The sequence below is a fragment of the Rhododendron vialii genome, chromosome 2a, assembly GCF_030253575.1.
Source record: "Rhododendron vialii isolate Sample 1 chromosome 2a, ASM3025357v1".
NCBI classification, from domain to species: domain Eukaryota; kingdom Viridiplantae; phylum Streptophyta; class Magnoliopsida; order Ericales; family Ericaceae; genus Rhododendron; species Rhododendron vialii.
In genome coordinates this window covers 21,383,654-21,405,841 of record NC_080558.1, presented here as the reverse complement: position 1 = coordinate 21,405,841, position 22,188 = coordinate 21,383,654, and the positions used below count along the sequence as shown (strand labels likewise).

The 22,188-nt window shown below is 37.1% G+C and overlaps 1 protein-coding gene and 1 long non-coding RNA gene across 4 annotated transcripts; one reads left to right on the top strand and one right to left on the bottom strand.

Annotated features, from left to right (window-relative positions):
- Positions 1 to 8,869: 8,869 nt before the first annotated feature.
- Positions 8,870 to 11,530, bottom strand: LOC131316040 (uncharacterized). Of its 3 annotated transcripts, XR_009196978.1 has the most exons (5): positions 11,177 to 11,530; positions 10,585 to 10,647; positions 10,384 to 10,480; positions 9,163 to 9,251; positions 8,870 to 9,047 (listed from the first exon to the last, which is right to left on the bottom strand). It is a non-coding gene; the product is annotated as an uncharacterized LOC131316040 (long non-coding RNA). The 3 variants fall into 3 exon arrangements; XR_009196979.1 differs by lacking the exon at positions 11,177 to 11,530 and having other exon boundaries at positions 10,585 to 11,154; XR_009196980.1 differs by lacking the exons at positions 8,870 to 9,047; positions 9,163 to 9,251; positions 11,177 to 11,530 and adding an exon at positions 9,463 to 9,591 and having other exon boundaries at positions 10,585 to 11,152.
- Positions 11,531 to 18,308: 6,778 nt separating this feature from the next.
- Positions 18,309 to 19,560, top strand: LOC131316135 (ethylene-responsive transcription factor 4-like). The gene has a single exon (XM_058345411.1). It carries the CDS (start codon positions 18,530 to 18,532, stop codon positions 19,244 to 19,246), a length of 717 nt encoding a protein of 238 aa, XP_058201394.1. The 5' UTR covers positions 18,309 to 18,529; the 3' UTR covers positions 19,247 to 19,560.
- Positions 19,561 to 22,188: the final 2,628 nt, after the last annotated feature.

Below are 22,188 nucleotides of genomic sequence, written 5' to 3'. Positions count from 1 at the left end.
CAAAAAAAAAATTTCAAAAAATTCCTCCTAAATTCTCCTATTTTCAGTATTTCTCTCTCCATCTCTCTCCACTTATTACCCCTACGATTTTTTTAAAAAAATTTCAAAAACCAATCCAAACAAGGCAATATCACTCAGAAAGTAAATTGAGAGAGAGATTAAGGAAACAATTCAAGGGCAATTTTGTAATTTGATTTGAACAAACAAAACAGGTCAGTGGAGTATAGACATTTTGTACCGACACCTACAGAGAAAGCTATCCTCCCGATCTACACTAAACAGGTGCCACGATGGGGTGTTTAACCTTTGCCAACTCCTAATGCCATGGGATGGACTGGAGGGTAGAAAAGATAACTCTTCCCGAGGCCTCCGCTAACGTCATCGGACTTTCTAACATTGCCGTCAGTCACTACAGCCCGGTTCAAGAATTTGCAAAAGCTGTGGAAGGCAAGGCATGACACGACTCTATGCTAAAAAAAAAGACCGAAAAAACCAAGTATGACAAGCCGATTGCTTGTCACCGGGCCGCAGGTGGAGCTCAAGTAGTCCACTGACAGCCAACGGGTTCAAGACTGGGACCCCCGTGCCCAGTCCTCAGAGCCAACCCTTTTTCCGAAGAGAACAGGCTTCGCAGAATCAGTGGGTAAAAAAGACCCTGTTGAGCTTGACTCTAGTCCGTGCATGAGAGCCACTTGGAAGTTCGTTCCCCACATTCTTTCTTTTCTGAGTGTCTATGCAAAAAAAGTACTCGTTTAAGTGCTTAGTTTAGATCAATCACTTCTTTATTCAGAAAGTTTAGTCTAACTTTTTTAAATCAAGAATTGTGTAACATAATCAAGCGATTTTTGAAATTTGATTAACCTGGTTTTTTGCAAGGGTACAACAAACATTAAGATTCTATAAAACGATTGTCAATGTAGGATCCGAGTGCATCCCTAGTGAAAAAACTAGACACTCATATACATCAGGGAAGCCAGTTCCATTTTACAAAATAGATGGCTTAAGAATTTGCTTGATGCCATAGTTGTTAAACCAAAGATAAGAAACATATCTCAGTCCGTATTCCTTTTTTTTTTTTTTTTTTTTAAGAAATCACTTAATACGATGATGTATCCTACAATTAATTGTTCAGAAACAGTCATACCATATTTTAAGAAACAAAACCCCAAAGTTGTTCTAAATCGTTTGATCTAATTATGGTGAAATTCAAACCATTTACAGAAAATCCAAACTCAGTCCATTAGAGCTCAAATAGAAGAAAAAATATATTTCGATCGTCTTTCACATGAATCAAACAAGGGCTCTTTTTCTCATATCTTGACTATGCCACTCAAAAAACTTAAACTCAAGCCATTGGAGCTCAAATAAGAAGAAAGAACATACTTAGATCTTTTTGGGGTAAATAACATACTTAGATCTTCTTTTTTATTAATCAGATAAAGGCTCTTCTTCTCTTCCCTCAACTAAGGCACCAAAAAGCCTCAATGTAATATACCTCACTTTTTTTGAGGACAATCAAAATTCAAATTATATTTGATTTAAACACGGATACAAGTTACACGGCCCCATAAGCCTAACAGAGAGAAAAGTCAAAACATTTAAAAAAAACTAATAGTAAAGGAGACAAGATCTCGTCGGAATTTCGCCGGAACTTGGGTCTTCAAAACCGCCAATCACAACAATACCGTGAAGGAAAACTACAGAGGGGTAGTTTGCCCAAAGAGTTATGAAGTATCAAGAGGGAAAGCATGTTCTCCATCAAATAGGGAGAAAAGCTCTCAAACGTACTCTCATCCCTATGCATAAAACAACCCGATCTACACTTGGGGAATGTATGTCAAGCTTGCCGAAAAAGTAGCCGGAGAACGCCGAAAATATTCTCTAGAGAGAAAAGCAATAGAGTGTTGGTAGGACGAGCCTTATAACTAATAACCCTAGCCCGATTGGGAATAGAGATAGGGTTTCATGAGGAGGGAAGAAACAGAAACGTTCTACTCTTATAATTAAGGATATAAGGGTTTTTTCTGTAATTTACTTAAAACGTGGCTTATGCGGGATGGAATTGACACGTAATTAGCTTGAATGGGTATGTAGTGACATAAAGTGACCGGCTTGGAAGAAGCCCAAATTTAATTTCATCTAATGAAAGCTCACCCTTGCACTTTTGGGTTTTGCAAGAACGATTAGGAATCAAATAAGCTAGCTCAGAAAGGGATCTTTGATGGACTTCTAAAGTTTGGCTTCTGTCTAGGAAAGACCCAAATCCTAACTACCCCATCTAGAGGCGCAACCAATTGCACTGAGAAGCTTTAAGAAAATATAACGAAAAATGTATATTCTAAAGCCGGTTCGGAAAGAAGGATGTTGATTTTGGCACTCCTAATTTGTCGCCAGCAGTAAATTTTGGAGTGCCAAAATCAAAATTTCGAAAAGAAATACAAGTCGGAGTGGGAAAAACTTTGTTATATATCTTGTCCCACCACAAAATCTCACCTACAAGTAATCATTAGGAATTGATTTTGGCACTCCAATTTTGGAGCGCCGGCACTAAATTTTGGATTGCCAAAATTAAAATCCCGAAAAGAAACACAAGTCGGAGTCGGAAAAAAAACTCGCTTATCTTGTCCCACCACAGAAACTCACCTACAAGTAATCATAGTCATGAATTGTTCATCAATCATTAACAGGAAACAAATAGACCGATAACAATAAACAAATTATACAAGATCATTCTCTAACTCTAATGATATGACAAATACACTATACAAACACACTTTCCAATTACTGATACGCAAAATCACAGGCAATTGCAACTTATTTTCTCATTCTCGTTTCCAAAGTTTGTCATGAGCTGATACATTCTTAAGCTAGTACTCTAGTACATAAACGATTACTTCTTCTATTCTCAAAAAGTGTGTTTTGAATTCCAACGTTGATTCCATCGAACCAAACATACCCTTAGAGTAAGGGTATGAGTTAAATTCAACCTCAGTGCAGCAAGTTGTGTTTCCATCAATCATTGAGAGAGCGAGGCCAAAATAAACAACGAGATAGTGCACAGTGTAGTAGAAAACAAAAAGACTAGAAAAGGGGGCTTTTACAAGAGGAAGGAAGTAGCAAAGCCAGATTCCTCCTCGAAGTATTTGGACTCAACCTTAAACAGGGAGCAACGAAGGTCTGCAGCAGCTAGCACGGACGTCTCTCCAACAATCCTATTGCGGTCTGGAGGACGAGCACCTTTTTCCAGTGCTGGGAACTTGCCATGAGACAGAAAAGGATACACTTCAAAAGCGGCGACCTTGTCCTTGCGATTTTCCACAAGGCGGAACACAGAAGCAAGAAGCGATGGCTTCCCTCCAGCATACGGTTGAGCATGGCAGCCGGATTTCAGAAGACAAAACCATTTGTTTTTCGGGTCAGGCACATGGAAGTGCACAGCATAGGAAAGGCTCGGGTGACGAGTTAAAATTGTGGTGAGACCTTCCACTCTCTTACTGACGAATCCTTTTTCTGGTATGAGAGCATAAGCAGTTAAAGGATAACCAACAGTAGACCACATACCGTAGTCAGGTATTGAAACGGGTGCTTCCCTCCTGAAGGGAACATCATGCCATTTATACGTGGACATGTTGAAAGTCTCCCATTCGGAGCAGTCTGTATTGAAAGCATACAAGCAATCTTCGTGAGTGGTATAGAAAAAGATCATGGAGCGGACCACAGTATTGGACTCGACCGGGGCTACCACGATAAGGATACTCCCCATAGTCGTAAAAAGGAGGGTTTGGCAAAACAGACCACATTTCAGCATCTGGCTCAAAAGACTCGAATAACGGTGTCTTGTCAGTGAAGTGGGTAGAACGAGTTGGGTGGGCGGAGAGGACATAAAACTTGCCATTGACATGGTAAACAAAAGGGTAACGCTTGCCACCGTTCATGCGACGCGCTGGTACAACGGATAGTGGTGGTGGGGATGCGGTATCACAGACATAGACAGAGCGGTCAAGGTGTGTATCTTTCTCACTCCTTGTGCGGGGAGAAGCAGTTACTCTTTCACCACCGACCATATAAACCCTAGAGCCCACATTGAAAAAGGCCATGGACTCCGGATATTTGCCGCTGGGCAATTCGATGGCAGGAGTTACATTTTGTATCTCTTGTTGAGTCCAATCATTATCAACTTCGCTCGTGCTGCTACTGCTAGTACTACCAGAATTACAACTAATATCCCTAACATCTATTAAGTAAATCTCATAGGCAATGGGTTTTTCCAGGTGAGAGATAACGAAACAAACCTTCATCGGATCCGGAGACGAATCAGCGGCAGCTACTGAAGAAGAGGCCCCGTCGGCAGATTCCCTCTCCCGCTTATTAGAAGTCATTTCTTGTGAAAGTGGTTCCACCATTTCCCAATCGCCGCCCAAAATTTATAGACCAAGAGCAGAGAGAGAGAGGGGGGGGTGGGGGGGCCGTGGGGGAATGAAGTTGGTGGTTGATTTGGTCTCAGAATATTCTGCCAATCTGTTGGTCTGAGACAATTATGGGAAAATTAGGGCTTCGGCCTTTGGAGAACTATACGGAGGACAAATTATTCTATGCTCCTAGGGTATTGTGTATTGAAAAAAATGAGTAAAATATAGTATCTCCTATCAATTGGCTTTGTACCTGTTTGGCTGTTTCATACACAATGACCGAAAAAATCACTAATTTAGTGATTTTTTTTTGTCTCGTTTATCAAACGGAATAACGCTTATAGATGTTTAACATAATGTAATTTAATTTCATGTAATGAAAGCTCACGGCTCACCCATGGACTTTGCAGTAAAGATTGAAGTACAGCAGTGGGGGTACAGCAGCCCCGTACAGATGGGTTTTGCGCTCATCTCGGGTCCTGCAAAGATGATCGGAGCCGCTCATTTTGTTCAAAACATATTGTTTACGGTCCCTGTAAAAAATCATCTCAATCCGGTATCAAAAAAGGCGTTTACGAATCATCCAACTTTGCTTCAGAATTTAGTCTAATGAGCAGCTCCGATCATCTTTGCGGGACCCGAGATGGGCGCAAAACCCATCTGTACGGTACTGCTGTACCCCCACTGCTGTACCATTAGCAGCTCTCTGGACTTTGGGGTTTTGCAAGAACAATTAGGAATCGGGATTGGCAAGGGCGTGATTGAATGGAGGGATCGGCTCAAAAGTGTTAGGTTTAATGTTTGAAAAATGATAATACCAAAACTGTTTTGTTTTCATATACTACAATTTTGGCATTAGCAACACTCTAACGTTTTGTGCTTCGGTTTACATTTTGAGAAAAAAAATCCAACTCAAAAAATATTCATTACTATTACTTTCAATTATTACTCTCATTTTTCTCTCCACTTATTATCCATATCTCCAATCATTATTATTATTTCTCTCCCTATCTATTTTTACTCATAACCTCTATTTTCAATCATTATTATTATTTGAAAAATTCTAAAATCAGCCCAATGGGCTGACAATAGTGAGTATGTGAATGTGTATTAAAGGGTGTAGAAGTGCACAGAAATATGTATTTTTCTTGTCTTCTAGTGTGTTTATCATCAGCCTAGTGGGCTGACAATAGCAAGACCGTTATTATTTTTTTCTCTACTCATTATCCCAAAAACCATTGGACTTTTTGAAAGAAATACTCCTTTCGTCCCATTTTCATTGTCCATTTTTAAATTGCGTGCATTTTTCAATTGCTTATATCTTTCAATCTATAATATTTTTCATAATTTTAAAAAAAATTTATTATAGAACTAATCGAGATTTATCAAATAAGATTCATATTGCATATTTTTCAAAATTCAAACTAAAAAAAAGACAAAAAAACATAAAAATAATACAAACAGAATAATGGATAATAAAAATGGAATGAAGAGTAATAGTAAACCCGTGATCTTGGGTTTGGGCCATTAGAAGACTAGCCCATGGGTCTTTAACAAAATTGAAGGTGAATTGGATTGGAGCCCTTTCGGTCGAAAAACCTCTGTTTAATTAGGTCTTTTCATGCGATCTTTATTATTGGATATTTTCTGATTTCATAGACAGACGATACGAATTCTATGATGCGTATATTTAGCTTGGGATGGATGCGATATATCACTGGTTTTTGTCATCGTTTATTTTGACCACATACGTGGCAAAATATGTTTCGTCCAGATTTTAACTCATTTTATTTTTCCCACACATGGACTCAATCACAAGCCTCCAAGTAGTGAAATAAATAACCCCAAGCGTTGGCCATACATGGTGATCAAAGGTTTGAGACTTATGGATTTGTTTTCTCTCTCTCTCAAAGTTTTAGGTTCGAAACCTCTCAAATGCTATCAATTTTTTCTAGACCACTGAAGGTCTATTCGGTCGCTAACTTTAGAATCCTAGAATTAGTCAAATTAAGTGCAAGCTGGCACAGAAGCATGTTATAAAAAAAAAATGTAGTGAAGTAATCAGTAAGTAATAATCCGGTGACTTAATGCATTTCATTGTCAATTCCATCAGCCCCAGTGTCATGAGCTGTTAGTTGACAAAGGAGTTGCTCGCTATGGGACAATTTGGCACACTAGCATGACTAGTGGCATTCTCGTTAATATTGGCAATGGCATTTTCGTCATTTTGAGATCTCATGCTTCGAGGCCTATGAGTATTTTTCTGGTATTTTTCAAGCAATAAATTTTTAATCGGCAATCTTTCAAAAAATATTAGGTGCCATTAGAAACCTGTAGTGGGCAGGAATATGACTTATGGCCCAATCGTTCAATTGGGCCCTCAATGGATAATCCCATCACCTCGATGACAGGGGAGGCACACTGGGCTGCTCCACTCGACCGAGAAATGTCTTTACCAATATCTGATTGAATTGATTTTTAACAGCAACCCAAACCAAATTATTTCGCACAGAATGGGCAGCTCGGATTATTTTTGTGGGACCTGAGGTAGGCCCAAAATCCATATGTACGCGTTGTATGTACATTTAGGGAAAATGACGGCTAATGACATGTTTTGATAATTAATACCCATCAAGGACATTATCAGCATTAGCAAATGTTCTTAGCATGTCCTTGGCGAGTATTAATTATCAAAACACGTCATGGCAGTCATTTTTCCGTACATTTTTATGTACTCCTTCCGACTTGTTCTTTTCGGCCCAACGGTGCGCCTCCTTCCGACTTGTTCTTCTATCAGGGGGAAAGAAATGACATCAACCTGCGTTGGTGTAATGACATCTTTGGGCGGGCATGTATATAATGAACATAAGTGTTGATTTCTAAAAAAAAATCAGGGTTCGTGAAACAATGTAATTTCATAACTTTGGGATTGACCACTAGCTCTTATCGGTCCGTTTGGGCAGACGGATAAGATTAAATTACTATGCGACAAATTAAATCTAATAAATTATATTGACACGTAAATGATCAAAACATTTTCATGAATTGAATTCTCAAATTGGAAGTAACCATATTAGGAAGTTGAATTTTGCCATTTTTAAAGCAAGCGAAAATTGTAGTTCTTAGAATTTGAACTAGGTGCTTTCCGACGTGCAAGGCACGTCCGTCATGCCCGTTATGGAGATCGATTTTGATTGTTTCTGAAATATTAGATGTGTATGAGCATAGCAAAAAATGTACACATAAGTTTGATCAAGGGTTTGATCATAACTAACTGTTTGCAATACTTTTGTTTTACATAAGTAGAAAGTCTAGATTACTAAAGTAAGACAAGGATTATCGTATTATAGATAGTCTACCTACCAGTTATACAAAGGTACCAATATCCAAATGACTTGCAGTACAATTGCCTACATTAAGCTTATAACAATGTTATGTACACTCCTACCAAAGCCCTTGACTAACCTACATAGAGATACACACAACCAACATCAATGGAAATCCTGAAACACTACATTTCCTCATCATGATTTAACAACCGGGAAAAAATATGTACAGCATAGGGACATTTCCACATCATGAGTTAACAACCGAGAAAAAATATGTATAGCACAGGGACAAAGCCTGAAAGAAAACATAAGTAAAATTGGACAAAAGGGAAAAAATAAAAGAAATAACAAAACAGAAAGAAATAGTGGACCGCAAGCATACCCATAGGATCTGAGAAACAAATAACTGCATCATACTTCCCTTCAGGTGCACAACGTAGAAATTCAAGAATCATAAAACAAAGATCAATGTGAACGGGTAGCACCACAACCACATTTTTTAATCTCGTTATTGAACTATGTTGTTTGCTTACGATTGTCCATGACCAAGATTAATGGATGCGTCCAACATTGATCAATCAGACTATAGATGCAATCATGTTACTTTACTTGATTCCAATAAACACAAAAATATCTTGCCCACATACCATCACCAATATGCAGAGTTAGCAACTTTGACTGTTCCAAACTACATTAGCAAGCTCAAATCACAAATCTTTAGAAGTTGTCCAAATATGGCGTAATCTAACCCCAACAAAAGCGCTACATATTGCCTAAAGTTAAACAATGCAAACTGTAGACAAGATATAGCACATTGCAGCCAACTCAATCACATCCAAATATGAAACTAAAACTACAAATTGGTCCAAAGAAATTGGTCCCTAGTTTGTATGAAGGCTCAACAACAAATTTAGTTTCTATTGCAAAAAAAAAACCTAAGCAGATAATACATATGAACACCAAATTCTCACACAAGGGCCAGTGGGAATAAAGTTCAGCCGGTACTCACTCTCTTCTTCACCAAGTTAACACCGAACAGTGAGGTTTATCTATACTAATGCAAAAGGGCTAGCAGCATAGTAGAGTTCATGTCAAATATATATATATATATATATATATATATATATATATATATTGGGTAAAGAAACTGCAGTTTAAGCTTACTGACTTCTAATCCAACAGAAATACATGTACCATTTTCATCTCGTCCATGTTGAGTACTTGGTTGTTCCTGAGCAGCAATGCATGAATTTATCAACTTGAAGTAATTGGTGAGTTCACCAGGTTTTCTGCTAGCATTGTTGAGTACCTAGTCAAGATCGAAAAAATGAAGCGCAGGTTTACAAATAATGTGCATTACCAAAATGGCATCAAAAGGCCAATGTATCTGAAATAGTTGGAACAACGTCATGAAAGCAACTTACCTTTCAGTTTGCCCCTGAAGAAACTCAAGCTATTTGTCAAGCGATTTTTCTTTTTTCTCGTTAAGTTCTAGTTGATGCTTGCACAGAACCTAGAACGACAATGTTTTGAGAGGAAGGTTTTGAAATGTCACAAGTGTATGGTGAAATTACTAAAACCCATATCCTATGTAGACTTGCTATATATTATTCATTCAATAGGCGGGCAGGGAAGCCCAAAGAGTTCGCAGAAATGTCAAACTCTTGTTGTTGATAATTTCATATTTAAGAGTCAAGTAGTTAGATAATGAACAAACTCTTACGAAGAACGTATGTGCGGAAATGTATAATATGAGGCATAAGTCACGCCACTTGGTAGCTCTCCATGGATAGGATCGTCCTCTGTGCAAACTTGGGAGATGGTCCACCTTTTAGGGGCAAGATAGTGATGAGCTGCAAAAGATTTGCAATCAATCATGCAAAATTGCAAAAACTGGGAACAAAACGCAATGTAAACAAAGTGGAACCCATAAATGAAAACCCCCTTTAATGTTCTTCAAGAACTCAAACTATCCTTGAAAATAACAATGATAATATAGGGGGAAGCTTCACAAGTAGATAACATACAAAAAGTATGGTTAAATATCGCCTTCTTTGTGCATGCCATGGATCTGTTGTATCACTACATGTTATATGAAATACTCCATGCCACGAATCTCTACTTTTCACAACAATTTTTTTCTAAATCAAGAAAAGAATAGGGTACGTATGTGAGGGGGACATAAAAGCCTTACCTTTGTACTAACAAACAAGCTAGAGAAAAGACAAAAAAACTGAAAGAATCAACGGACCCCCACATAAGTAGTTCCGAGCGTGTACAAAATATTGGACCCTTGACCAAGCTAATAAGTTTGACCTAGGTTCAACAACACATCCATCCATATAGCCAAATGACCACAACCAGAATGGTGATCGTGAAGTATGTTAGGGGTGTGGGGTGAGGGCTATCTACGAAAAATCTAGTTCAAGAAAATTATGAACTGTTCAACCATGCAACTGAAGAGAAATCTATAATAAATTTGAGCTGTAAAATCCCCAATTCTGAATTGATTCCGATTTCATTCAAATGCGTTTCATGTAAATGTCAAGCAAAGGAAATTTTATAATTACCCCATTACCGTTACCAATTATCATGGTCGAGATAATAGCATAAAACAACCATAAATGGAGAAAACAGAGGCAAACCTTTAGGTCGCTAAATGTTCTTGCAGCAGTAAATTGCACTGAAATTGGGAAAAAGACTGATGAATCTGAAGGAGGAACAACAAATTCCATTGATCCACTGCAAAGTTTGCCAATACAAAGTTAAAAAATAAACGCCATTGCAAACTTGCGTACAAAAAACTTGAGTTTCATATATTAAAACAAAATTCAGCTTATGCTGACCTACGGTTTGAGTCGTCAATGAGAAGTATGGACCACTCCAAAATAAAATTTTTGGAGTTGTATCTGTCAGGAAAACATGCAGGCGTATTAACCCAAGTCCATTGAAAAGGAGAAATGGAATAAAACAATGGAAAAGGGGAGAAAGATCCGAAATTTGTTTGTTTAGAACAAACGAGCAAGTCACATGAAACTAATTACATTTAAGAAAGTCGAATTTGGGGGTGTTCATGCTAATATGAGAGGACTGGAGGCCATATCAGAAAATTATTGCAGAACCATTGAGCTATATTTTTTATCAATTACAATAGACAAAGTTGATGAGCATGGAACACAAATGAAGAAATACTCTACCCAATCAGTCAAGCATAGCTTCCTAGCAATTGAGGGCTAAATCTGTCCAAATTGGACAAAAATTGACCAGCGAAAATTCTCCCAAAAGTGTTTCTTATTATAGAGGGGGAGGAGATATCAATAAGAAAGGAAATGATAAACTTGGCCAAAAAAAAGTTGCGAAGAGAGGGAGAGAGAGATGATTTGAGATCAGTGAGAGACATGCAGAACCTGTGTAACTCATATAGTGCGAGGGACTCACCGACATGGCAATAGGTGTGTTGGCGGCCGGAAATTTGGACTGTGCTAGAATAGAGTGATCACCCGCCGTCGACCACGGATCTGGTGAGAGAGAGAGAGATGGGTATGGCTGGTGAGAGAGAGATGGCTCTAGAGAGAGAGAGAGAGATGAGGGTTTGTGCTGAAGGAAGGGAAAAGAGAACGGACTGTGCTGGAATAGAGTCGTCGCCCGCCGTCGTCCGTCGTCGCCCGCGGATCTGGTGAGAGAGGGAGAGATGGGTATGGCTGGTGAGAGAGAGATGGGTACGAAAGGGAGAGCAGAGAGAACAGAAGCTCACCACGTGATAAAGCTCTGTTATTCTCTTTCATTCCCAATTACCACGTAACCCAGCAAGACCCAACATACAAACACGTAGCCCACTAACCAAGAAGTGAAATTTCAATTTCGACCCCCCAAAAAATAAGGGCTAAAATTGTCCAAAAAATGACAAGCGAAACTGCTTCTTATTTAAGAGGAGTAGGATATGGCGGTGAGTGGTGAAGAACAAAAAATAATTAATTTAATTTTTTCCTTAACTACTCAAAATAGACAAGAAATCTTATGAGACGGATGGAACGAGATTTAAGTGATCCTACCAATTAGAGAATTTTTTTTTCTAGACATTAATGCTACTCCATCCGCCTCAAGTTGCCGGTCTCTTTTTACTATTTCAAGTTTCTTAAAGAAATTGTCTAACATTTTTTAACGTATTTTTGTACATCTAATATAGATCTTATTTGATGAATTTCAATTTTTTTTTCGTACAAAGTGTTCAAAATAAAAAATATAGGTGAAGAAATAATATGTCAATAAACAATTTTTTGGAACGGAGATAGTACAACTTTTTAAATTGCATGGCTAACGGTTGTTCAAAGGAGATGACCAATTTGGAACGGAGACGGTACAACCTCAATCTAACTAAAGCAAAAATTATCAACGATCTTGCTAACCTCCGTCCACTAAGGCTCCATTTGTTTACCTATTTTTCGGTATTTGGTTGTGTAAAAAATGAGGAAAACATTTTATATGTAAAACATTTTTCATCAATTGGATGAAAATGACTTACCCTTAAATCTTCCATAAGTTATTTTTTGAAATGAACTCGTTGCCTTCTACTGCAATTCTCATTGCTCAGTTTCCTCGATCGTCAATCTTGACCCACGTTCAATTCTAATAATCTCATATCTCTCCACCATTTAAGCCCCCCTCTCTCTTTACACTATTTTTTTGATTTCTAAAAATATTTTCAAGTGCTAACTAAATACCGAAAAATAAAAGTTTAAAATTTATTTTTTGAAAAAATATTTTACATCGAAACAAACGGAGCTTTAGTGAAAAATAATATGTCAATAATTCTAAATAAGTTCGGATTTCATTGCATATTTAACGGATATTAATACGCTTTAACAAATATCAATATACATTTTTTGTATATCAATGTACATTTTACTTATTATTCTACACTTTTTAGGTTGATGTTAGAATAATCAAAACCCATATAAAGAAATGATAATGTCAAAACTGTTTCTATAGGTGCCAAAACTCTACTGCACAAAAGGTTTGGATCATGTGCAGTGTATAAAACTTTTATTCATTGAAGTTTTGACACCAACGAAAACAGTTTTGACATTATCTCTACCCAAAAAGTAAGAGAAAGGCATTAGAGTGGCGCGTGGACGGGACGAATGTTTATAAGCGTGGGATTAGGAGAGTGTCGGCTGCTGTTTGCAACTACTGGTTTTTGTCATAAATTCCTCATCGTAGGGGTGGTAATTGGTACGGAGTACTCTTTCTCTCTCTTTCTCTCTCTCTCTCTCTCACGCATCAAGACCTTGGGCCGGACTCGCCGGCATTCAGTTAGATTATTTTGACTCACTCCACACGCGTAACTACGGGACACCAACCAATACGTGTCTGCCCCTCATAAGGCCTCCCCCCGCCCGCCCGCCCTTTGGTCCAAACGAGTGGTTTAAAAATACGCATTGATAAAGGAAAAGAAAGCGAAATCCGGACGCAATTATGTATGCCGCCACTTAAAACACACACTCTCTCTTTCTCTCTCCTCGTTTCTCTCTCTTCTCCCTCTCTCTCGTCAAATCAAAATGGTCCACCCGGCGAGCAAGGAAAAGGACGTGGTTCGGCCGGCAGGCGCACCGCCGCTGGTTATATTAGAGAGCTGCTACCGACATAGTAAGGGCTGCATGCATACAGCGTGTTTTTTGGCTCGCCTCGAGTTTAACAAAAATAATTGGAGTCGTTTATTTTGTTCAAAATATTTTGTTTATGATTTTCATGAAACATCAGCTCTATCCGATATCGCTAAAGACGTTTACGAAATATCCAATCCCACCTCAGTTAAATTCTGAAACAAAATTGGATATTTCGTAAACGCTTTTACCGATATTAGATGAAGCTATATTTTTATGAAAATCCTAAACAAAAATATTTTAAATAAAATAAGCGACTCCGATTATCTTTATTAGACTCGAGGCAGACTCAAAAGTGCATAGTACGCTCTTCAGTTTGTGCAGCCCTTGCTGTACCGATATTCTTTCCGATGTTTTTAATCTCGCACACTTTATTACAAAACCTTGGGACCAAAATAGGAACACACCTTTTTTTTAACATTAAATCAATGAGGTTTACGTGTGGACCCTCTGCCTAAATTCTCTCATGAGCTAACAAAGATATGTGTTTGAACAAATTTACTCCAATTACGGCTTATTTGGATGCGAGGTTAGGTTTGAAGGTATTATGTAAGAAGGGGGATTAGATAGTAGGGGATATTGGTTAATATGGAATGATCCACATTGATGTGATGTTTATAGAAGGGGTATTAAATAGTACTTGATTTGAATGAGGTATTAGAAAGGAGGGATAAAATAGTCCTTGGTTTGGATGGAGGATTAATTGGGGATATAAGGAAGGGGGATTGATGTAAAAAGTTGTTAAATGACTTTTTTGCCCTTATGTAGTGTTTTATGACAAAATTTGTTAGTTTTATTATAATTAGAATAAATACATGTTTTTTTGAGCTGCAAGAGATGGAAAAAAGAAAAAAGTGCAAGGCTTGATTTGGGAGAAAGCTGAGAAAAAAAATTAAGTGTTCCAAATTTCAATCAATTTGAATGGGTGGAAAGATTTTATTTTTCTGATCATTTAATTCTAAAGGGTCATAATTAAATTTTAATTCTAGGACTCTCGTTGGTTAGTCCTAAGATATTTGGTTGTACGACTTTCTTAGGGCTAATCAACGAGAGTCCCAGAGTCAAAATTTAATTATGACCCTTAAGAATTAACTGATTAGAAAAATAAAATCTTCCCACCTATTCAAACGGATTGAAATTTGGAGCACTTTATTTTTTAACCATATTTTTTAATATATAAATTGCAGATTGAAAAATTAAGTGTTCCAAATTTCAATCCGTTTGAACCAATAGAAAGATTTTAGTTTTCTGATCATTTTATCCTAAATGGTTACAATTAAATTTTGACTCTAGGGCTCTCGTTGGTTAGCCCTAAAAGGTATTTGGTTCTACGACTTTCTTAGGGCTAATCAACGAGAGCCCAATAGTCAAAATTTAATTATGACCCTTCAGAATTAATTAATCAGAAAAATAAAATCTTCTCACCCATTCAAATGGATTGAAATTTGAAACACTTAATTTTTTTGCTTTTGCTCAAGAAATGGGTACCGGGGTTGGGAAGAGGGATTACGAGGGGTACAATCGTCCAAAATAGAGGGGGATTAGGGGGGATTCCACAATAACAAGTTGAACCCTCCCCAAGGCTGAGGGGTATTAGGAGGTGTTGGGGAAGCCGGGTTAAAGAGAATACCCCCTCCATTTTTGACTGCCAAACGGGGTATTGGGCTGGCCCCAGGTGTTAAAAAGCGGGAGAACACAACACCCCTTTACAATACCCCATCCAAACAGGCCATTAGCGTAGAGTGTGGATCTTTTCATCTTCATGAGGTAATCTTATCAAGCTATCTATGATCTCGTTTAATAATTCTACTCGTTCATTTTATAGGCTTTTACGTGTTCATCATCTTAAAAGAAATCAGATATCGATATCTAAACTAATGGACAATTTATAAGAGAAAATAGATGGTCCATTTGACCGTCTATTTCTCCTATGACCAGTCAAGATATGATCGAGCCCACACTAGTAGTTTGTTTATGTACCATAAACATTATATAAGCTTAGAAAATAAATAGATTGGATGATCAAGTGGAACCATGATGAACCACATGATAGGATATCACATTAATAATTTAGATTTTAGCTCGAACATAAATTTGTTCCGTCCAAAAGGGTGTAGATAACACAAGAAGTATGGGGTGTGTTTGTCCAAACTTTTGATTCTTTTTTTGGAAGAAAAAATTTTGATATCATGAAAAGTGCCGCCCTTCATAGTTAGTGTTAAAGCAACTTTAAACCTTATTTTTTAAAAGAAAAAAGAAATTAAAGTTGTGGCAGAGATATCACAATTAAATTTTTTTTTTTGGGTACAAAAAGAGTTGTTTTGTTCCCTCATTCGCTAAGTCTGAAAGTTAATTCGTCAATTCTTACATCAATAAATTGTGTGTCAAATTAGTCGAAATTAAATATACTATCCGTACAATGAATTTTATACCCCAATCTGCACAAACTTATGTACCACTTATTTGTATCTCTCTTTCACTACTTTCGTAAAGATTTTCTTTAAATATATATAATTTGTTCATTAAGAGATGTATCCACATATTATTCTTCTTTTGAGCTTGCATTTTTCAATCAATAGGTTGGATATAATTTTATACATACTATTAGACTCAAATAAAATAAACACTATACTCAATATGTGAAAGCCTATAGTAATTTATTAATCTCAATAATTAAACTTGACCAGTTATAGACCCTAATAGAAAAGAAACAAATCATCAAAATAATGTATCTATAAAGGTGAAAAAGAAGTGGAGTTAGATAAACTAAGGAATGAGAGTAATAATTAAAAAAAAATTTATTGAAAATTATGCGCATAGATGAGTTGGTTCTACAAGCGAACACAGTCAACAGTATTAGCTCCCATTAATTATGAACCCTTCACTTTGCACTTTTAGAAGAGTACATGAATAGCCAGCACGCTTAACAGTGTTTACAGAATGGAACTAGCTAATTAGGGACCATGGTAAATCAGACAATCTTTTAACCTCCAAAATGGGAACATTTTTTCTTTTAATTCCAAAAATATATGCTTTCATAGTATCGTAATTTGTAATACAATACCTGTCTTGTTATGCAATTTTAATAGTAATACTTTCATCTTATTTTTATAAATACAGTAATTTCTGTCTAGGGGAGTTATTTTCGCACCCTTTTTGTCATTTGTATGTAGGGATGGAGCCAAGGAGGGGCGGTCGCCCCTGTAAAAAGAAAAAGAAATAGTACGATTATATGTACAAAAAAAAATCCTATAAAAATATATAGGCTCACCCTTGTGTAGAATTTTAAAAATATATATATAATAGTAACCTTTGAAATACGAAAATATTAACATTAATCACTAAAGGCTAAGGCTAAAATATAACAAAAAATAGAATTATAGGGTTGATATATTGTGAATATTCAAGTAATAAACTTCCACATTTCGTTAGATGAGTTTAGTGTTTTACAGTTTTATTGCTTTTTCTCTAAAATCTCAATGGCACACCAAATCTCCCCCCCCCCCCCCCCCCCTCCTTTTGGTACAAATATCCCCAATTGTTAATGCCTTGTTTGGAGAATTTAGAATTTTTTTTTGAAAAATAGTAAGAGTAATAAATGGATAGAGATGGAAAGAAAACTATTGGAAGTAGGAGAATCTAGGAAGAATCTTTTGAAAAATTCTTTTTGAATTGTAAAACAAACAAAACATAAGACTTTAAAGACAATTTCGAGAAAAATAGTGATGGGTGAGAAGAGATTTTGGAAATCCTAAGGCCCCGTTCCAGAAACCTTCTTGAAAAATAAGCAGCTTATTTTTCATTTTCAAACTCAAAAATAATGTAAATGAAAAATAAATTTTTAATTTTTTTGGCATTGTATAACGAGATCTTTTAAACAAGATCTATAGTACATATTTTTAGATTTCAATAAGCCTCTCATTTTTTAACTTGAAATTGCCTTCTTAAAAAATAAAGGCCTATTTTGAGTTCTGGAACACACCCTAAGTAATTTTGGAGGAATTTTTATATGTATGTCTTTTCTCAATTGTTGTTCTAGACTTCTTCTAATTTTTTATTTTTTGACTGGTAAAATCAAGTAACATGAAAGCCATGTACCAAATTCGTCAAATTGCGATGAATGAAAAAGAAGAAGATGAACAATAAGACAAACAAGACACATACATTAAGATCGATCCCATTAGTTAAACTGATTTATGTATTTAAGTTATTTTGAGTTTTAATATATTTACATGATTATGCATGCATATGTATATTTCTTCTCACATGCACGATCGTCCCTGAGTGATGAAATTTCTGTCTCCGCCTTGTTTGTAGGGTAAACTATAGTTAACCCCCTCTAACTAAGCCTCGCGTGCACTTTGCCCCCTCTAACTTTTTGTTTTGGCACTCAACCCCCTCTAACTAACTGAAATTCAAACGGTCATAACTTCTTCGTTCGAAATCGAAAACAAGCAAATTATATATCAGTTTCGAGGTATTGAAGTCAGCTTTCTAATGACACCAAAATCACATCAGGATTCAAAGCACACAGAAAGTTATGATCAAAAGAGTAAGGGCTGATAGATAGAAAGACCGTTTTGATCATAACTTTCTGTGTGCTTTGAATCGTGATATGATTTTGGTGTCATTAGAAAGTTGACTTCAAGACCTCCAAATCAATATACAATTTGCATGTTTTCGATTTCAGACAAAGAAGTTATGACCGTTTGAATTTCGGTTAGTTAGAGGGGTTGAGTGTCAAAACAAAAAATTAGAAGGAGCAAAGTGCATGTAAAGCTTAGTTAGAGGGGGTTAACTGTAGTTTACCCTTGTTTGTATGGGAGAAATTTTGAAAAATAGCATGCGACGCGTTATACGGAAGTACCGCCCATATTAAATTGCCACCCACGCTCTTATAGGGGCGGCTCACGGCTGCTTCCATTTCCCAGTCAAATCCATTTTTGACTGTGCTCCCCACCTTTCCCCCTCCCCCTCTCTCTCCCTCTCTCCTCTTTCTCTCTCTATATAATCACCCTCGCTTCCCATTCTCCCATCACATCTCCAACCCCCCACCCTTTTGTTCCCACAACGCCTCTCCTCATATACCAAATACAAAGAAAAACACATATATATAATATATCTATAGATGTCGGCGAAGGAGAAGTCGGCGGCGGCGATGGGCTTGAAAGTGAACAAGGGGAACCTGGGGAAGGACCAGACGCATTTCAGGGGCGTGCGGAAGAGGCCTTGGGGGAGGTACGCGGCCGAGATCCGGGATCCTGGCCGGAAGAGCCGGGTCTGGCTGGGGACGTTTGACACGGCGGAGGAGGCGGCCAGGGCCTACGACGCCGCGGCCAGGGAGTTCCGCGGCGCCAAGGCCAAGCTTAATTTCCCGCCAGCAGCGCACGAGGAGAATCGCGCGATGAAGAGCTTGAACATGAGTAACCCAGCGGAGATCCAGATGGGGAATAACTGCAACCAGAGCCCGAGCCCGACCAGCACGGTCGAGTCGTCGGGCCACGAGGCGGCTGGGTTCTCGCCCCCGCCGCCCGCGCTGGATCTCGCCCTCTCCTACGGCGGGTTCGGGTTCCCTTTCCAAGGCAACCGGTTTTTTGTTTCTCCGGTGGCCGGAGTTTTCCCACCGCGGGCGAATCAACTCATCTATTTCGACTCGATTCTCCGGCGCGACGCACCGATTCGACGGCCGAGCATGGATCGCGTGCCGACGCGTGGTGGTGCTGGCGGTGGGGTCCAGAGCGACTCCGATTCGTCTTCCGTCATTGACTTGAAGCATAACGACGTTAAGCCAGACGGAGCCGGACGACCCATCGATCTCAACTTTCCGCCGTTGGAAACTGAGTGACGCCGTTTTCCGGCGACGGCCTTTTTTACCCCCGTTTTTTCTTACTTGGAGTAAATTAATTACTATGAGGATTTTGGTGATCCGTGACCGTCGGGTCAATAATTGTTGTCCGATGTGTGAATACGTAGATGAATCGATGATCTTACTTTTTTTTTTTTTTTTTGCAACAGATAGAAATCGGGTATTCGGTTGGTTGTTTTTCTGCTGTTGTTGTTCGTTTAGCGACGAACGGATAAACCGTAACCGTTGATGTAATCTAATCTCTAGTTTAATTCAATTTTTTTTCATGCAATGAATTTTATTACTACTATCAATTACTCGGACTCTTGGATCTTCTTAGATTAGCTCTAGAGTTAGTACGGTTGGTTGGTAGATTTGATCTAGCTGGGTGGTGGATTTGATTTTACGTTGAGATTCGATTTTGGGTTAAGATGCAAAAAAAAAAAGTACTAGTTTATATGAATTTCGTAGTCTCGGCGTACATAACTTGTTTTTGACCGGATCGAAGAGGAAATGAGACGAGATGTACATAGTTAACTCGGATACACTTACCCGTTCATCCAAAAAAAAAAAGACTTCTTAAGTTTTGTTTTCAAATTTTAATGTGTTGCCTTTTGACTGGATGGAGCAAATGACTTAGGCCCCGTTCCAGAACGGGTTTTAAGTCCTTATTTTTTAAGAAGGCAATTTCAAGCTCAAAAATTATAGGCTTATTGAAATCTAAAAATATGCAATATGGATTTTGTTTGATAGATCTCATTGAGATCTTTAATACGATGCAAAAAAAATTGAAAAATTATTTTTCATTTACATTATGTTTAAGTTTGAAAATGTGAAATAAGTACTTATTTTTTAAGAAGATGTTCTGAAACGGGACCTTAGTTGATGTGCATGTAAACTGATTTGGACACTGACTGTCAATAAAATACAAAATTCTACGTTTTGTTATTTCTGGTGATCAATGTTTTACTTCTGTTCAATTTTCTTTCGTAATTTCTCTTGCTCGTCCCACCCAGACAAATAGAATGAAGTACAAAATATTGGGAAAATGGGTAATTGATCAGATTTAATTTCCTCAGTCGCGGCTAACAAAATAATATAAATTCAACCATAAACCAAATAAATATCACGATTTCAAACAATTTACTTGTATATGATTTTTCGAATATAAAATATATATGACGACAATTAATGACTATCATTATTTGTTTTTCGTATTTTTAATATTTATTGTCTTCTTCTTCTTTCTTTTCTTTTCTTTTTTTTATATCTTTTTGCACCTTGGGGACAAGCCAAGGCAAAGACCAAATGACAAGAAATTAACCTTCAAGAAAAAATCCACGACTGTCAAAAAAGAAAGGCGATGATTTAGGAAAGAGTACGACGGTCATTCTCTTGGTCTCTGTTTTTTGTTTGGCTCTTATCTGGGGTTGATTATCTTATAAGGAAAAGAAAAAAAAAAAAAAAAAAAACTTAAGGTCTGTTTGGAAATTATGGAAACGAAATTTTTTAAGAAATAAAGTTTGAAAAAAATATACTAAAAGAAAATTTACCGTGCTTAAAATTTTATTTCTCTATTTTTTTTCCACTTGCTTTTTCTTAACCAAACAGGGGAGGGGAAAGTTTCTAATTTTCTTGTGTTTTCCCCTAGATTCCAAACATATCCTCAAGAATTAGTAGTAGGTTGTAAAATAAGTATAAGTTAGGGGTGAGTATGGATTGGATTGGTCCGGTTTTATAATCAATCAAAAACCAAATCATTACCTACAAATTGTGAAATTTGAAGAACCAAACTAACCCATAAAATTCATGGAACTAAGCTAATCTACACCACTAAAATACGATTCAATTTCAGTTTTTGAATCACGGTTTGCTTGGAATTGATATATCATCTCCACAAACTATTTAAAGTACTTAAAATTGCATTGATAAGTTAAACCGACACTTATATTAAAGTAGTTCCATTAAAATTATCAAAACTCACTAACATCGATCAACCACTAAATAATAGTAAAATACCAGTAATTAGTGAAGAAATAGGGCCATATGATACAGATAATAGACACAAAAGAGACAAGAGAAATAATGGATAATCAAAATTGTATCCTGGGAAGATCATATATAGAAGTTTTGAGAATTTATATTTTAAGTGAGAATAGGATGGTTGAATGGAGCATTACATTGGAAAATTAATTTTATACGGTTCGGATCTGTTTGAAATCGAAACCATTAACATAAATTCACATACCTTACCATTGGACACGATTTTTTATTTTTTCAATACCGGAACCAAAACACATTAGTAAGAAACCGGACCATATTATTTGGTTTGGATTGAATTCACGAAGAAGCAATGTATAGCAAACTAAACACTGTGTAAGAAAAGTCTTTGTTTAGTAGCAATACGTAAACATGTATTTCGTTTTCCCCAACTTTTTAAGTATAAATTATTACTCCTAATTTTTTTATAAAATTATGATTTGGACACTTCAAAAATTGATAGTTGAGCTCCAAACTTAATAGTGTCGTTACATAAAACGACATCGTTTTGAAACTTTTCTATCAAATTTTAGAGTGTTAAAATCAATTTCTTTTTTTTTTATTATCAGAAATTACTCAATATATCGATCTGTTTCATCGGGAATATGTCGGCGGCTGACCGATTATCCGACAACCCTCGGAGACTCTTTTGCACGTTTGGGGTCCAGTGTTGCAAGAAAGTCCAACGAGGCTGGAAAGTACGCCACGTGTTGGTTGTTCCGACAGATCTTTGTTTAGCATGATGCTCTCATTTGTTTCAAGAGATTTTTTTTTTCTTTTATCCCACAAGCTCTGCACATTTTTTCTACGAGATTAAATTGTACACGGCGGGGCGTGTAGGAGAGTTGAGCGGCAAAGGCATGGATGAATGCCACCTCACCATTTGACTCATCCAGTCCGTT